The sequence below is a fragment of the Oncorhynchus clarkii genome, chromosome 17, assembly GCF_045791955.1.
Source record: "Oncorhynchus clarkii lewisi isolate Uvic-CL-2024 chromosome 17, UVic_Ocla_1.0, whole genome shotgun sequence".
NCBI lineage: Eukaryota > Metazoa > Chordata > Actinopteri > Salmoniformes > Salmonidae > Oncorhynchus > Oncorhynchus clarkii.
In genome coordinates, this window is record NC_092163.1 from 24,219,335 (window position 1) to 24,237,311 (window position 17,977).

The 17,977-nt window shown below is 42.7% G+C and overlaps 1 protein-coding gene across 3 annotated transcripts in view; it reads left to right on the plus strand.

Moving 5' to 3' along the window:
- The window catches only part of LOC139370582 (son of sevenless homolog 1-like), a 72,179-nt gene that overhangs the window by 19,317 nt on the left and 34,885 nt on the right, over positions 1 to 17,977 (plus strand). For 2 of the 3 annotated variants that reach the window (XM_071110159.1, XM_071110161.1), the window contains exons 3-10: positions 2,060 to 2,191; positions 6,349 to 6,513; positions 7,366 to 7,575; positions 7,815 to 7,958; positions 8,477 to 8,587; positions 9,666 to 9,764; positions 13,279 to 13,406; positions 16,377 to 17,038. In XM_071110159.1, the coding sequence (XP_070966260.1) occupies positions 2,060 to 2,191; positions 6,349 to 6,513; positions 7,366 to 7,575; positions 7,815 to 7,958; positions 8,477 to 8,587; positions 9,666 to 9,764; positions 13,279 to 13,406; positions 16,377 to 17,038 (1,651 nt within the window). Of the gene's footprint in view, positions 1 to 1,774; positions 1,903 to 2,059; positions 2,192 to 6,348; positions 6,514 to 7,365; positions 7,576 to 7,814; positions 7,959 to 8,476; positions 8,588 to 9,665; positions 9,765 to 13,278; positions 13,407 to 16,376; positions 17,039 to 17,977 lie in introns of those variants that run through there. The other variant, XM_071110162.1, reaches the window with a different exon arrangement.

The following is a 17,977-nucleotide window of genomic DNA, read 5'->3' on the forward strand; positions in this document are numbered from 1 at the left end:
CTTTTAAGTGGGATAACTTGCACAATTGGTGGCTGACTAAATACTTTTTTGTCCCACTGTATCTGTATTCCCAGTCATGTGAACTCTTTAGATTAGGGCCTAATTAATTTAAATTTAAATTGGCTGATTTCCTTTTATGAACTGTAAAATCGTATAAATTGTTGAAAGTTAGGTGTTTTATATTTGGTTTCAGTATACATCAATTTTGGGACTTAAATTAACGATTTGTACGTATTGATTCTTGAAGAATATAATTTATAAATGCTTCATGAGCTTAATTCAACTGTCCTACCCCATCAGAAGCCAAAATATAAGCTTGTTTTACTCCAATGTTTGTAAACAAACACTATATAGCCTCAAGACATGGTTAAAACTATAATGTTGATATCATGGATGGCCAGTCCTTGCATCCATAGCACTGTCTGAATTTGGTTGGTTACATTTCTCTTTCTACTGCTGATTGCTGCTTTAATGTCTCTCACAGTCACAGCATAGCATTCCGCTTCATTTTATTCTGTTTATTCTGTTAGCACACTTTTTATTGACAGCTGGTGAAGTCAGGGTTGCAGTAAAAGAGGATGTTGATTTTATGTGCCCACCCAAAAAGGGGAAATTATCAGTGTTTGTGAAGTGAATTTCTTTTAAGCTCAGGTCATGGTGTACTTTAGACGGTTTGTTTTGCACTGAGATAAAACTCAGTTTTCATTTGTATTCTTACAAATCCAATCCATTTACAAAGTGACCGGTAGAAAAGTTCAGCTATTTACGGACATGTATTTTGACTTGTATTGCTTTGACAATCATTTGAACAGAACTCACAACATTCTCATATCTTGTTTTATTTTATGCCATTGAACAGTAGAACGTTTTCTTGCGCATCACACTATGTTGCTTTTTGCTTTTCTACAATGATAACTGACATGAGCTAATGCAGAAAACATCTGAAATCTTGCTTTGTTCTGTCCATGTTTTTAGATGGCCAACCTGTTTTCACCTCTTGTTTTTGTTTTGTCCACCTTGACTCATTTTTTGCTAGCAGACGGATCACGTGAAATCTGCAGGTGCTTTTTACGGTCCATGGCCCTAGCCATGGGGCATGGTAAAGTCAAACCATGGATATGTGGTCTCTTTGTACCATGTTTACTCCTCCCTTAGTTCTGTGCTCTCTCTTTCTGTTGACCTCTCCCTGTGACCCTGTCTGTATGAACTTTAACCCTTGACCTGCCTGGGTTGGTGACTGACCACACTCATTTGTGCTTGTGTATATTGTAATTTGTGACCCATTGAATCCAACGGATTGCGTGAAATTTGTATTGTTTGTGTACTATGTATGTACCCTACATAAGGACTACATAACACATTCATAAAGAGCTCCTTAATACCTTTTTGTAAGCACAATATAAATGTTTGATTCCCGCAAATATACAACACAAACATTTTATAAATGCCTAGGCCTCAGAAAGCCTATGTCAACTTGAAGTTGTTGACATAAGCGCTTATGACTTTTTTATGTAGTGCTTATGAAGATGTCCTCTGTTAACTGGATGTATTTTGTAGTTCTCACCCTTTGTTTTTAAAGAGTTAAATGAACTCTTTACCTAACTCATACGTCAAGGGAGGGACATCCTGGTAGTGCCTGCAGCAGAAGTGTGACATGACACATGACATGTACATGTCATGCACCCGCCCTCCCATTGACATAACCTAACCTTTTTTAAGGGAAAAGTCCCATGTGAAACGTCTGCGACACTAAAACAATGGTGAACGCATGGAAATGCTTATGTCAAGTGTCATAGGGCAGTTTGAAGGAGGAGGAGTCATGTTTACCCCCAGTGAACGAAGACATGTTTGCTTTGCCTATTGATGCAGCATCAACAGAGGACCAGGAAATATGTAATTCAAGTAAATAAGAGATAAGGCCGGACTGCAGCCCAAATGGCACCCTATTCCCTACGTAGTCCACTACGTTTGACAAGGGCCCATAGGGCTCTGGTCAAAATTATTGCACTATTGAAGGGCTCTCAATCTCCCTCACACTTCCCTCCTTTCCTCCCCTCAGGAGCGAGTGCAGAAGAGTTTCCCTCACCCTATCGATAAGTGGGCTATCGCCGACGCGCAGGCAGCCATCGAAAAGAGGAAGAGGAGGAATCCTTTGGCCCTGCCAGTGGATAAGATCCACCCGCTGCTCAAGGTAACCCATAATCCCAAATGTCTCTGGGTCATGTTCAGTAGGGCAAAGCAATTTGAAATGGAAAGCAAAAATGAACGTGTCTTACTGGACACTTTCAGCAGGATCTGACATTGCTGATGGCCCGCTGGCCAGTAAAAACATGTTGAGGCAGTATCTTATTTATTGTTGTTCCAGTTTACCTGCTGTGTCAGTCTGCTATTGAAAACCATTGAAAACTACACTCTGAAAAGTCATGTTATTTGTATTTGAGCAAAATGATTGGCCGTTAATTCAACCACGCTCCTCGCAAGTCAGAACTTCTTGAGCGCTCGCACTACATGACTTGATGCCTTCACACGGCATATATGAGCTGTCCAGAGTAGAAAGAAGGGCTCATAAATCTACTCCCTAAGCTTATTTATTTTAGGGAAAGGGGTTTACAAAAGTAAAACTTCAATAGTGAACATACTAGCAAAAATAATACAATGTCTACATTGCCAAATTATATTAGTTTTTTAATACAGTATTACCATAATAACCAAATGTAGCCTATTACGAACTGAATATATACATACCAAGCAGATCAACCTAGGCCTTGCATGACCCTAATGCTTTTACAAAGAAAAGGTTAACGTTGGACCCTGATTTCAGGTAGTTTGTAGCTGTTTCAAAACGTTTTGCGCCTAGTGAACATGACCCTGGTGGCTAGACCAATCATAATGAAGGTCAGGATGTAGCCTAGGTCTTTAGCGCCAAGTACATTCGTCAGGCTGTGAAAATGCTGGGTGTATTCAGTGATGTACAGTGCATTCAGAAAGTATTCACACTCCTTGACTTTATTTTCCCCAAAAACATTTTCATTCGTTGTCAAGGATCTACACAAAATACTCATGTCAAAGTTAAAAATTATTTTTGTAAAAATCAAATACTCATGTCAAAGTTTAAAAAAAAGAAGTCTAATCATATCTTGATTTAGATAAGTATTCAACCCCCTGAGTCAATACTTGTTAGAATCACCTTTGGCAGCGATTACAGCGGTGAGTCTTTCTGGGTAAGTCTCTAAGAGCTTTGCACATCTGGATTGTACAATATTTTCCCATTACTCAAAAAATTCTCCAAGCTCTGTCAAGTTGGTTGTTGATCATTGCTAGACAGACATTTTCAAGTCTTGTCAAAATCGTCTTGAAAATCGGTCTGTAACTAGGCCACTCGGGGACATGCAATGTCGTCTTGCTAAGCAGCTTCAGTGTATATGTGGCCTTATGAAAGGAGAATTTGTGTCCAAGTGTCTGTTGGAAAGCAGACTGAAGCAAGTTTTCTTCTAGGATTTTGCCTGGGCGTAGCTAAATTCCTATACTCTTTTTATCCCCAAAAATCTCCCAAGTCCTTGCCGGAGATGAGCATATCCGTAATATGATGCAGCCACCACCGTGCTTGAAAATATGGAGAGTGGTACTTAGTGATGTGTTGGATTCGCCCAAAACATAACGCTTTGTATTCAGGACATAAAGTGAATTTCTTTGCAACATTGTGTGCAGTATTACTTTAGTGCCTTACTGTAAACCGGAGGCATGTTTTTGAACATTTATATTCTGTACAGGCTTCCTTTTCGCTCTGTCATTTGGGTTAGTATTGTGGAGTAACTACAATGTTGATCCATCCTCAGTTATCTCCTATTACAGCCATTAAACTCTTAACTGTTTTAAAATCACCTTTGGCCTCATGGTGAAATCCCTGAGCGGTTTCCCTCCTCTCCGGCAACTGAGTTAGGAAGGATGCCTCTATCTTTGATGTGACTGTGTGTATTGATACACCATCCTAGGTGTAATTAATAACTTCACCATTCTCATAGGGATATTCAATGTCTGCTTTATATTTTTATTTGACCCATCTACCAATAGGTTCCCTTTGCGAACCATTGGAAAACCTAGCTGGTCTTTGTGGTTGAATCTGTGATTGAAATTCACTGCTCGACTGGGGGACCTTACTAATTGTATGTGTGGGGACAGAGATGGGGTAGTCATTTCAAAATCATATTAAACACTATTATTGCACACAGTGAGTCCATGCAACTTATTATGTAACTTGTTAAGCACATTTTTACTTATTTAGGCTTGCCATAACAAAAAGGTTAAATACTTATTGACTCAAGGCATTACAGCTTTACATTTTTAAAAATGAATATGTAAACATTTCTAAAAACGTAATTCCACTTTGATGTTATGGGGTGTTGTGTATTGATCAGTGACACAATCAAAATTCCACAAAATGTGGAAAAAGTCAAGGGGTGTGAGTACTTTCTGAGGGCACAGTAAAAAGTCCTGAATGTTGCAAACAGGACTGTGTCAAGTATTCATTTATTCATCCGTTCTAGCTGTTCTACACAATATATCTGAAAGTGTTGTAATGTTACATCCTCCTGAACAGAGCCCAGTTACTGATATATTTAAAAACATGAGTTTCACCTTTATTTAACCAGGTAGGCCAGTTGAGAACAAGTTCTCATTTACAACTGTGACCTGGCCAAGATAAAGCAAAGCAGTGTGACACAAACAACAACACAGAGTTACACATGGAATAAACAAACTTAGTCAATAACACAATAGAAAAGTGTATATATACAGTGTGTGCAAATGAGGTAAGATTAGGGAGGTATGGCAATAAATAGGCCATAGTGGAGAAATATTTACAATTTAGAAATTAAACACTTGAGTGATAGATGTGCAAGTAGAGATACTGGGGTGCAAAGGAGCAAAAATGTATAAATAACAATATGGGGATGAGGTAGTTAGGTGGGCTATGTACAGGTGGGCTATGTACAGGTGGGCTATGTACAGGTGCAATGATCTGTAAGCTGCTCTGACAGCTGATACTTAAAGTTAGTGAGGGAGATATACGTCTCCAGCTTCAGTGACTTTTGCAATTCGTTCCAGTCATTGGCAGCAGAGAACTGGAAGGAAAGGCGGCCAAAGGAGGAATTGTGCTCTCCACTTCAGATTTTTTTTTAATGAAACAGACAAATTATTGATTGAACCGCTTTTAACGTGACTCAATAAACAAAATAGATATTTTGTGTGTTCTTTGTCAAAAATGTTTTCTGTTTCGGTGCCTACTGAACACAGCTCGAGGAGCGATATTGGCCACTTCTCACAGTACCTATACTGACCAATAGAGGGAGACATTTAACTATTTTGTGGAATTGGTCACTTATTGAAAATCCATGATGAACCTGTGATGCTTAACAAAATGTATTCACCCATGCCAAATACTTTAATTGAGATGATATTAAAGGGGCGATATGCAGTTGAAACAATAACACATTTTGGTAAAAAGCTGTGGGATGGGTATGGAGAAATGTCGAAAGCCAATATGAGGGTTTGCGCTCAGGCTAGAATGAATGGTGGCTGTAGAGTTCAAATGGTACTCTCACTCAAACCATGAAAGGGAAAATTCCAAGGAGGCCGAGATGCAAAGATTTACTTAATTTAGACCATGCTTCAAAGAATACAAAAGGTTAAAGTTCTGAAAGACCTCAACCTTTTTGCACTTTTTGTTGTATTATTTTACCTATTGCCCCCTTTTTAAATAAGGAAGGATAGGATTCACATTTTAGAATGCAAACTAACACCTAACCATATAGATGCTTTGAGTGACCAAGCAACCTTTAAAAAAACATGTCTCTTATTGGATACCCGATAAGAATATTCCACTTATATTCTTTAGACCTTTTTTTGCTATGAGCTGGTAGTGCTCTTTGTTTTAGAAATACACTTACTGATGTGCAGCAACAACAGGATTACTTGATTGATGTAATTTTAACAACACCGGTTATATGATTCTGAGCCTTGCATTAACCGTAATACATGACTTAATTAGTATTTAAAGTACCCATTGTGCCCAATTACTGTTCAATGATGTACCGGTAACTAAAACACATAAAGGAAATCTTACCCTGCACTTTCTGTGTGTACCATTCAGGCCTGCACCGTTTACACTAGTTTGAAAGTACGGTGGTCAGATTGTACAGTAGTCAAACCACACTGACCCTGCTTTTTCCCCATGATTCCTCTCTTCCTGGGTCATGTTCAGGAGGCACTAGGGTACAAGACCGCCAGTACACAGTAGGTATATGTGTACGTAGTGGACTCATTTTCCCATAATCCCTCTCCCTTGTTCAGGAGGTACTAGGGTACAAGATTGACCACCAGGTGTCGGTGTACATCGTGGCCGTGTTGGAGTACATCTCGGCAGACATCCTGAAGCTGGCAGGGAACTACGTGAGGAACATCCGCCACTACGAGATCTCCCAGCAGGACATCACCGTGGCCATGTGTGCCGATAAGGTGAGAGTTAACACCTGTGTTGTGCTTCACAGTGTGTTGTAATGCATTATGAAGAGGATCTTCAACATCCGCTACTATGAGATCTCCCAGCAGGACATCACTGGCCATATGTGCCAATAAACAATTTCTAGTTTTCCAATCCCAGATTGGCCCTTTTTATGTTGCTATGACTGATTATTAGATTGTCTTGTAAATGTTGTTGTTGTTGGCATAAGTATGGCTGGTGGCGTGTGATGGTGAGAAGTTTCAGGAATCACACTAACTGGTCAATATACAACTAAAGCTGGAGTCCGTAGGGTCATTTGTGAACGTAAGCTGATGAAGAATGCCAGCTGAATGAGGGAGAATGTGTGCCCGCTTTTGTTCGCCTGTATGTTTCTAAGCTTGGGTCTCTCGGGATCCATTTCAATTCAGGAAGTACACTGAAATTCAAATTCCATGTTTTCTTTACAGAAAATGACTGAAGAAAATTGGAATTTCAGTTTACTCCCTGAATTGACTGAACTAAAATGGAATTGACTCCAACCTGGTATTGAATAATCTATGAATTTTATTTTTATTGAACCTTTATTTAACTCTGCAAGTCAGTTTTAAAAAAATATCATATTTGACTGCCTTCCCCGGCCTAACCCGGATGATGCTGGGCCAATTGTGCCCTGCACTATGGGACTCCCAATCACGGCCGGATGTGATCATCCTGGATTCGAACCAGGGACTTTAGTAACACCTCTTGCACTGAGATGCAGTTCCTTAGACCGCTGCGCCACTCGGGAGCAAAAAGTGGTCCGGAACACTCTTTGTGTAATTGTTAAGAATACGTCTCTGGCCACTTCTATTCCCCCTCATCTCCAGGTTCTGATGGACATGTTCCACCAGGATGAGGAGGACATCAGCGGTTTCCCCCTGATGGACGAGGAGCCGTCCACCAGCGAGGAGCAGACCTACTACGACCTGGTCAAGACCTTCATGGCCGAGGTCCGACAGTACCTGCGTGACCTCAACCTCATCATCAAGGTGTTCCGCGAGCCAATCGCCTCCGACGCCAAGCTCTTCTCCCACCATGTGAGTAGTGATGGAGGTACCCTCGCGTACACACTTGCGCATCTATGGTCTTCCATCAGGACTTTGTGTGACTCTGGCCTTTTTCCACTCCCTTTTCTCCCCTCTATCACCGCTCTCACTTCTCTACTGCCGCCTTCCTGCTTTACTCTGTTCCCCATCTCCCCCTTCCACCCATCTTTCCATCACCATCCCCCTATTCTCACACGTCGCTCTCTCTCGCTCTCTACACTACCCTGCAGGATGTGGAGAACATCTTCAGCCGCATCGTGGACATCCACGAGGTCACCCTCAAGCTGCTGGGCCTCATTGAAGACACGGTGGAGATGACAGATGAGGGGAGCCCACACCCGCTGGTGGGCAGCTGCTTCGAAGACCTGGCCGAGGTGGGTGGGTGTGTGTATGTGGTGTTTGTGGGAGCCCAGCTTGTTTGTGGTGGGCAGCTGCTTCAAAGACCGGGCCAAGGTAGGTGTGTGTGAAGCTGTCTTTGTTAAGAAATTGCTGTCTGCAGAAAAGTGTGTTTTTGTGGAGATGTGTGTGTGTTTACATGCATATATATTGTTTTGGTGTGTGTGTGTGTGCTGTTTCTGGGCACCCAAAGACTGAGCTAAAGCTTAGGCATTAGCTTGGGGCGCTAACATGAGTCTTCAGGTACCAGTGAAGGTTGCTCATTACACAAACCACTTCTGTTACACTTAAACCTGTGTCTGAAAATACATTGCTCTTGTGCACCACAACACTGTTAGTCTGCCGAGCTTAAGCTCAGGACCGAGACATTAGCTCAGCGAGCTAACGCATGTCTTCAGGTCCCAGGCAAGGTTCCTTGTCATTCACAGACCCCACTTACACCCTATGGCTGTGGCCATTGTCATAAAACATGACATTTCATATGTTTTATTTCCAGGAGCTGGCCTTCGACCCCTATGAGACGTATGCTCAAGACATCCTACGGACTGGCTTCCACGATCACTTCCTCAGCCAGCTGTCTAAACCGCGAGCTGCCTTCTACCTCCAGGTCAGAGGCCACACCCCCCAGCCTCTGTCCACACCCCCCAGCCTCTGTCCACACCCCCCAGCCTCTGTCCACACCCCCCAGCCTCTGTCCACACCCCCCAGCCTCTGTCCACATCCCCCAGCCTCTGTCCACCCCCCCCCTGCTGACCACCACCCCCCCTGCTGACCACACCTTATCATAACCCCAAAAGTCAGGCTTGATTACTCCATTGTTTGTTTTTATCATTGTAAACAACTGATGTATTCAAATTATGTTTTAAGAAAGTAAAGAGTTGTAATGTAATTAATCATGTACTACAAATATTAATTATGCGCTATTTACATGTGAATTTAATTGGAAGAATTTGCTCATTAACTTTTTTGTTGGTGGCCATTCTTGGATGTGCATTAAATTCTGAATGTTAGGGCAACCAGAAATACTTCTGGTATCCGATTGTTCTGGAAATTCTCACATAGGAACTTCACTGTGTGGAAGGATGTTTGATATGCTTTTTACATTTCTATCTATCTACATTTTTTTTCATCGAGATGAAAGTGGCCATTTTAAGCCCCTTTTAGACCTGTACCTGCCTCGTGTAAAAGCTTTTGATTTGTGAGCCGTACATGATACAGACAACATCTTGGTGTCATTGTGCTCCAAAATATGAATTAGAATTAATGTCAACAATTGTATTTCAGAATCTAGACATACTCCATATTTTAGAGCACACTACAATGACTATAATTGCATCAAGATGTTGTCTGTATCATGTACGGTTGATGGATCATAAGGTCTTACAGGAGGCATGTAAAGGTCTCAAAAGGGAATAAAACGGCCACTTTAATAAATAAAAGTGATTTAAAATGTAGAAAGCGTGTCAAACATTCCTCCCAATTAAGTCCCTGTGAGAATTGCCAGAATAATCTGAGATACTAGAAATGTTATGGGCCATTTCTGGGTGGATTTTCCCTAAGGTCAGAACTTTATAAGACTTTTCCCCCCAGACCTGCATATCCCTGGTCTATATACCTTGATAAGATTTGACACTGTATTACCTGCCCAAGTTAACACTCATCTCTGTCTGTCTCTGAACCCCCAGTCTATATGCGAAGGCTTTAAGGAAGCAGTCCAGTACGTCCTGCCCCGGTTACTCCTGACACCTGTCTATCATTGTCTCCACTATTTTGAGATCTTAAAGGTAGGCATATATGAGCATTCCTAATGTGTTTGGTCCTCTGTAGCTCAATTGGTAGAGCAATGCCACTTGTATTGCCAGGATTGTGGGTTCGATTGCCAGGACCACCCATACGTAAAATGTATGCACGCTGGACTGGGTGTCGCTTTGGTTAAAAGCATCTGCTAAATGCTAAATATTATGTTTTAATATTAGTGTATAAATAGCTTGTGTATCTATTACTGAAAGGCACTGCATATGGATCAGAAAGCCTTGGTTTCTCCCCAAACGGTGATCCACCAGCCCACATTTGATGGGCTCAATGTTTTTCAATCTCAATGCTAGTAGATAGTAGAAAGGGAGGATATGAAGATTGGTCTCTGGTGGGTAGGCATGCATGTGTTTAGAGCAGAAAGTAGTACCGCTGGACCACATGATCTGTACTAGTGTGGAATATCTGCTACCCCGAACCATGTGCCCCCTCCGAGAGAGCCTTAGTGTTTGGGCTCCTTGTTCACCCTTAGGCCTAGATTTGGCCCCCACACTCCCTATTCTCCAGTGAGCCTCTTTCCAGCAAGCCATAGAGGTGGCGGCTCTCTGCAGAGGGCTACATCGCTGAAATCCCTCTTTTTTTTGTTTTTTCTACCCCCAGTTTACTTACTGCGAGTCCAGGGTAAAGGAAACGCGGGTGCGAAGAGAAGTAGTTTCTTTCCTTGTCTTCAGACGGCATAGTCAAAGGGACAGACTCAGGATGCGAACACATGGGTTATGTTCGTTAGGCATCAAACGGACAACTTTTTTTGTGCAAAATGCTTTTAAAGCATTTTATGTTGCATGTTCCAATGAACATGGCCTTGGTTTCTCCATCCACTCCTGGAGGTGCGTGGTTTCTCTATTTTCTCACAAGGTGGCAAACTTATGTGTATCAAGCCATTCCAACGTGTAAAAACATGATTATCCTAGTTTTCGGAAAGATAATTATCTTCTATCGTTGTGCAAATGCAATATGTAGACTTATACCATGGCATTGTTAAATACTTGTTTCTGATTGGCTTGAAGGGCATTCTAGAGTGTGCATTATTGCCCTCAAGGGCACGGCATATCAGCACGGTAGAATTCAAAGGCTATATTTAATCCTTACATGTTCTATGTTTGAGCTGCTTTTGAAAGCAAAAGTCATATTGAAAACATTTGCCATTGTTGAATTAGATTTTCATAGTAGCACGTCTGGTTGTTTGGTTACCAAGGAAACTAGTGAACTTGCTAGCTACTTCAGTGGATGTTGAATACATTTCTACCTGCAAATGAACACATTTTTAGCTGCAAATGTGTTTAATTATAGACATAAAAGGGATATTCAACTCAGGGCTCTATGCGTTCTCTGGAAAATAATGCTGCTCAGTGGGAGGTTAGTTCTACTCCGCTAGCACATCGTAGAACACTCCTTCCACGTCGTTCATTATTTTCCATAGAACGCATAGCCCCTCATTGATTATCCCTTGCATGTCATGCGTTTTGTACAGGTATACAAGACTATCAAACCATAATATAGACACTGTCACTACAGATGTAAAAGGTAGGGCTTTCTGTACTTTAACCACAGCATGCTAGCAACCTTATTAGTTTGGAGACTCTTGAATAAAAACTGTGAAGACGATGACATGGTTTAAGGATAGACAGAGAAAAAAGTAATTGAATATTCAATGTTTTCTCCCTGACAGTTACTTTAGGCCAGCTCACCCCAGAGCCATGTACGTGTAATATATGGCTTATACAATGCATTCAGGAAAGTATTCAGACTCCTTACATTTTTTCCACAATTTTTTACGTTACAGCCTTATTCTAAAATGAATTAAGTTGTTTTTTACCTCATCAATCTACACACAATACCCCATAATGACCAAAAAAACAGGTGTTTAGTTTTTTTTGCAAATCTATTAAAAATACTGATCACAGATGTATTCAGACCCTTTACTCAGCACCTTTGCCAGCAATTCCAGCCTGGAGTCTTCTTGGGTATGTGGCACACCTGTATTTGGGGAGTTTCTCCAATTCTTCTCTGTAGATCCGCTCAAGCTCTGTCAGGTTGGATAAGGAGCGTCACTGCACAGCTATTTCCAGGTCTCCAGAGATGTTCGATTGGGTTTATCAAGGACATTCAGAGTCTTGTCTGAAGCCACTCCTGCATTGTCTTGGCTGTGTGCTTAGGGTCGTTGTCCTGTTGGAAGGTGAACTTTCACCCCAGTCTGCGATCCTGAGAGCTCTGGAGCAGGTTTTCATCAAGGTTCTCTCTGTGCTCTGCTCTGTCCATCTTTCTCTCGATCCTGTCTAGTCTCACAGTCCCTGCCGCTGAAAAACATTCCCACAGCGTGATGCTGCCACCACCATGCTTCACCTTAGGTACTGTGCCAGGTTTCTGCCTAACTAGATGCTTGGCATTCAGGCCAAAGAGTTCAATCTTGGTTTCATCAGACCAGAGAATCTTGTTTCTCATGGTCTGAGTGCTTTAGGTGCCTTTTGGCAAACTCCAAGCGGGCTGTCATGTGCCTTTTCCTGAGGAGTGGCCTCCGTCTGGCCACTCTACCATAAAGGCCAGATTGGTGGAGGGCTGCAGATATGGTTGTCCTTCTGCAAGGTTCCCATCTCCACAGAGGAACTCCGGAGCTCTGTCAGAGTGACCATTGTGTTGTTGGTCAGGCCATTCTCCCCCGATTGCTCAGTTTGGCCGGGCAGCCAGCTCTAGGAAGAGTCTTGGTGGTTCCAAACTTCTTCCATTTAAGAATGGAGACCACTGTGTTCTTGGGGACCTTCAATGCTGCAGTAATTTTGGGGTATCCTTCCCCAGATCTGTGCCTCGACACAATTCTGTCTCAGAGCTCTACGGACAATTTCTTCGACCTCATGACTTGGTTTTTGCTCTGACATGCACTGTCAACTGTAGAACCTTATATAGACAGGTGTGCCTTTCCAAATCTTGTCCATTCAATTGAATTTACCACAGGTGTAGAAACATCTCAAGGATAATCAATGGAAACAGGAGACACCTGAGCTCAATTTCGAGTCTCATAGCAAAGAGTCTGAATACTTATGTAAATAAGGTGTTTTTTGCGGGGGGGTTTTATACATTTGGTCAAATTTCTAAAAACCTGTTTTCACTTTGTCATTATGGGGTATTGTGTGTAGATTGATTAGGAAACAAAATGTGGGGTAAACTACTGGGCAAGACTTGTGTGGTATATCACAAAGGGTCATGTGGTGTCAGTTGAATGTTGGTTGCCATTTTGTTCCTAGGTCTTCACTAAAGAAAGTAAGACTTAAGGGGAAACACGAGTTGAGGGGGTTGGGAATGAGAGAATGATGGAGAGGGCGAGCGATGAAGAACTTATTCTTTACTCAGCCCTAATCTCGCTCATGAGTTTAGCCTTATACCGACCGCATCATGATCCTTCACCGGACTCCCCCTACCAGCGAAACCACCTGACCCAACATGTTTTTCTCTACCCACTCTTTCTCTGTCCACCCCACTTTTTTTCCACAGCAACTGGAGGAGAAAAGTGAGGACGAGGAGGACAAGGAGTGTCTGAAGCAGGCCATCACGGCGCTGCTCAATCTGCAGAGTAGCATGGAGAGGATCTGCTCCAAAAACATGGCCAAGAGGAGGCTGAGGTAGGCAGGGGTGCGCCAATTTACCACCCCTCCTGGTCCATCCACACCTGCTTCTCTTTACCCAAGAAGATACAAAGCTAGCTCTGACACACACAAGAGATTTTGCACACACACTGGCTGATCCAATAAGAGAAATCCACAAGCAAAATATGGAAAGCTAACTCAGACACCCACATAATGGCACAGACCAGAGAAGCACATATGTACCACATGTGCATCAGTTGGTGGATTTGTCTTGAATGTGCACTATGTATGCTCATAGAGGCGTCAACACTTGCACAACACAGACATCACGATAGACACACACAGCAATTCATTCTACTGCCTCATTGGTGTACTCCTCCCATCCTCTGCACACCCCCCACCCTAAGCTCAGTTCTGAGTTTCCCTCTGGACCTAAAATAGACCTGTGGGGGGAGGGAGAGGGTTGGAGGGGGGGCTCGCCACTGTGTTGTCGGAGGGAAGTTGTGTCAGGAATTGGGCTGTCCTGTTCTGGTATTATTGTTCCCGGCTTTGAGAAAAGAAAAAAAAGGTGAGAGAGTTTGAAAGGGGGAAAAAAAAGAATCCCCTTGCTTTCAGCAGTGGACTTTAGCGTCCCAACCTTGCAGACCATTTTTCTCTCCATCCCTCCTTTTGTATTGGTGAAGAAAACGGGGTGTTCTTTTGGTTACATGCGTTTGTTGCTCGTTCTTTACCTGCGTGGAAGCGAAGAGCGTGGAGTATGAGGACGTAGGATATAAACCCCCCAAAATTACCCCTTTGTTGCTGTTCTTTTTGTTTTTATTTTTCATGGGGAAAGGATGGCTTATCTTACGGTATGTCTTTGCACCCCATACTTTGGCGGGAACTTGGGGATGGTGACACAAACAGGAGGCTAAAATGGACAGTTCGAGAGGACACACTGAGTTGGGGTACCCCACAAGGGTTACCTTTGTTGACTTTGGCCGTTTCGCTACACCTTTCCTGTCTCTAGGGGTCTTTGTATTTCCAGAGCCAGAACAAAGAACAACCCAAGAGTTCTATTGTCACAGCCATTTGAATTATGCTTGCTCTTTCGCAAGCTTACTGTTCATTAGGAAAACGTAATAACCTCTTAGTCGCTAATCCTCTAGCAAGGTCCATCGCTGCCTGGAATAAATTATGGTTTGATAATGATGCTCGTTATATATATTTTTGCTTTAATTAACTACTTCATTTCATCATAAGATTGAATGTAAATGCACTTCAAATATAACCTCTGATCAGACTTGAGAGTAGGCAAAGTTTTGACTTTCTTTCTGTATGTAGTTTTTAGAGTTTCACACTTAATGGGACTGGGAAATGGGAATTTAAGATTTTGGGGCAAGTTTTGAGTGTAGTCTATCCCTTGCCCTTCAGAGGTGCCCCTTGTCTCTCAGCGAAGCTAATTCTGGCCGGTTGACAGTCATCCTGTACTTTGAGGTGCTGGTATGAAGACAGGCGCGCACAAGTTGGCTTTGCCTGCCTCCCCTGCCTCTCGGGAGTGCTGATGCAAGTTGTTGTGCGTCCGTGGAAAGCAAAGTAAGCTCCCCCCTGTGATTGTTTACTAGTAGGTTTAGTTCAGATGCACTGTACTAGCGGGTGTTAAATCCTTGTTGATTTTTTATTTTCTCCTCTCACTCAATCGATTGTAGAACCCCCAACAAACCTTTAACCCCCCCAGTGGCTCAATGCTGTTCTATTATTCTAAGTAGATGGTTTTAGAAGTGATCATTGGAATTATTGCTCAGCTGATTTATGTGCAATAGAGGTAAGATTCTGGTTCTGGTGGGCCGCAGAGCTTTCTTGTCTTCTGTTCACTTACGTTTTGTCATTCTGGTTTTGAAAGACCACCGCATGTGCTGTTTTTTCACTCAAACCAGTCTTTTCGTAGTGAATTTCTGAAAGAGTTTTGAACTTACTACTCACATGACCTAACTATTATGGCCCTTAATAATGAATATAGACTGAAAATAGACATTGGTATAATACAAGAATAAAGAGATTGATTAAAACAGACTAGTCTACATTGTGCTCCTAAAAGAACTGAAATGAGAGATACTCATACCTCATTTTTGAATATGATAGTCATAACATAGACCATATTAAAGGTATGATGAACCAAAGCAATATTTAAAGAGTGTCTGGCTCACAGAAATATAATCAGATGCTCTTTATTCTTTTTAGACTCATTCTATTCTTATGCACTTTCTCAGTTGGTCCTCCGAGGCACCCTGTTAACCATGGGTGTGGGCCCTTCCTCGGTAGACTACCGTTTTGTTCAACTGCTGGAATGGTGAGGAAGTCTAGTCAATTGGCCTGCTGGTCCACCAGTGTTGGGTGGAAACTGAAGGGACATGACTGACCAGCAAACTGATAATAAATTACCTAATTGGTTCGGATAAGTTTAGGGTTATTGGTGTGGTTAAAGGAAAACTCTACCCCAAGAACTCTTTTGGTATTTGTTTCTTTAGTTCACTGTTGATAAAGTTATAAAATGTTTTACATCTTGAAAACTGGATTGCTGACATGTATGCAAAACGCATCGTATTGGCTGTATTTCTGTATTTGAAAGTTATATATCTTGAAAATCTGATGAAACAAATACCACAAGATCTTTTTTGGGTGGAATTTTCCTTTTAAGGTTAGGGTCAGGATTACAGTTATGGGTGGGGATGCCAGTCACGTCTCTTCAGTCGCACCCAGTGTTTTGTTAATGAGATGTTTGTAGGAACCCTCTCCTGGACCAGTTTTAGTTATACCGCTGCTTTAGAAACTCAGCCACCCACACTGACCCTACACTCCATCTCAGTCTCGCTGGCTTTGTTGATTTGTTTTCCATTGTCATTGTTCTGTGAACATCAGACCCACATTTCCCTACCTCTCTCTTCCCCCCCTCTCTCTCCCTTTTTTTTCTCTCACATTCTTTCTCTTACATTCAACTATTCCCCTCAAACTCTTCGACGGCGCTAGCGAGTCGGCCTGCCGCTTCTACAGCCAGCAGATGAAGGGCAAGCACCTGGCCATCAAGAAGATGAACGAGATCCAGAAGAACATTGATGGCTGGGAGGGCAAGGACATCGGCCAGTGCTGCAACGAGTTCATCATGGAGGGGACGCTGACACGCGTGGGCGCCAAACACGAACGGCACATCTTCCTCTTCGACGGCCTGATGATCTGCTGCAAGTCCAACCACGGCCAGCCGCGCTTGCCTGGCGCCTCGTCCACCGCCGAGTACCGCCTCAAGGAGAAGTTCTTCATGCGCAAGGTGCAGATCAACGACAAGGACGACAAGGAGGGCGAGTACCGGCACGCCTTTGAGATCATCCTCAAAGACGGCAACAGCGTGGTGTTCGCCGCCAAGTCGGCCGAGGACAAGAATGGCTGGATGGCGGCGCTCATCTCGCTGCAGTACCGCTCGACGTTGGAGCGCATGCTGGACTCGGCCATGCTGCAGGAGGAGAAGGAGGAGCAAATGAGGCTGCCCGGGGCGGAGCTTTACCGGTTCGCCACGCCCGACTCTGAGGAGAACGTGGTGTTCGAGGAGAACGTGCAGTCCAAGTCGGGCATCCCTATCATCAAGGCGGGGACAGTGCTCAAGCTCATCGAAAGGCTCACCTTCCACATGTATGCAGGTGAGAAAAAGCACACGACACAGAAAGGGTTTCCTGTGTTGACCTGTTATGACCTTTTTAAAATGCGTGCCTTTTTCCTACAGCGGGCTATACAAATACCTCCCTCAGATGTGTGGAGTGACAGTAGTTGCTAAATCCTGAAAGAGAACATCTTGCAGACCCTTTCCCATCGTAGAACAGGGTGGAAGGGGGAGGGTTTTGGTGTTAAAAAGTAGTTGGTAGGAGTCAATTTGGTGTTGAACAGGTTTAACCCTTTACACTTGTGTGAATTGGCCTATATGGATAGGGCTACATTGAAATGTTTTTTACAGAAGAAATATGAGCTTATGGGAACATTATTATACCAAAGTTGAGGACACGATAGTTCACCTTTCACAAGACTGAACCCAAACATTACACAGTTGATTTTATGTGCATTTTACATTTACTGTACTTTTCACCGCGTTTGTCGATAATGAAATCTGAAAATACTCTGGATACATTCAGTAACATGATAATATTCCTGGAAAATGTGGGGTAGGTGCAACCTCAGATAAAAAAATTGTTTGAGTGAGAGGACTAACTGGTGTGCAGAGTTCCTAAGTAATTTCAATGTACTTTAATGACTCAGAGTCTTCAACTATAAGGTGCTTTTTTGTGTTCTCCAAGCTGAGCCGTTAAGGAACTAGAGCAAGCACACTTGTAGTTTTGTTTGTAACACAGACCTGCTTCACCGCCGTCACACAATTAGTGTTGTTCATGCAATCCAAAAACGGACCATTATAAATCGCAATCTCAGTCAGCTGGGCATCTTGAAAGCTTGTTCTATTGCCAACATGATGACTAGCTAAGTTATAAAATACTATCTTACAGTGTTAGGCTTTCACAGGGCAATTCAGAGAAACGGGTTGTGATTTTTGGTGCGGATAGAAAAGAGTCATGCTTTAGACAAACAGGATC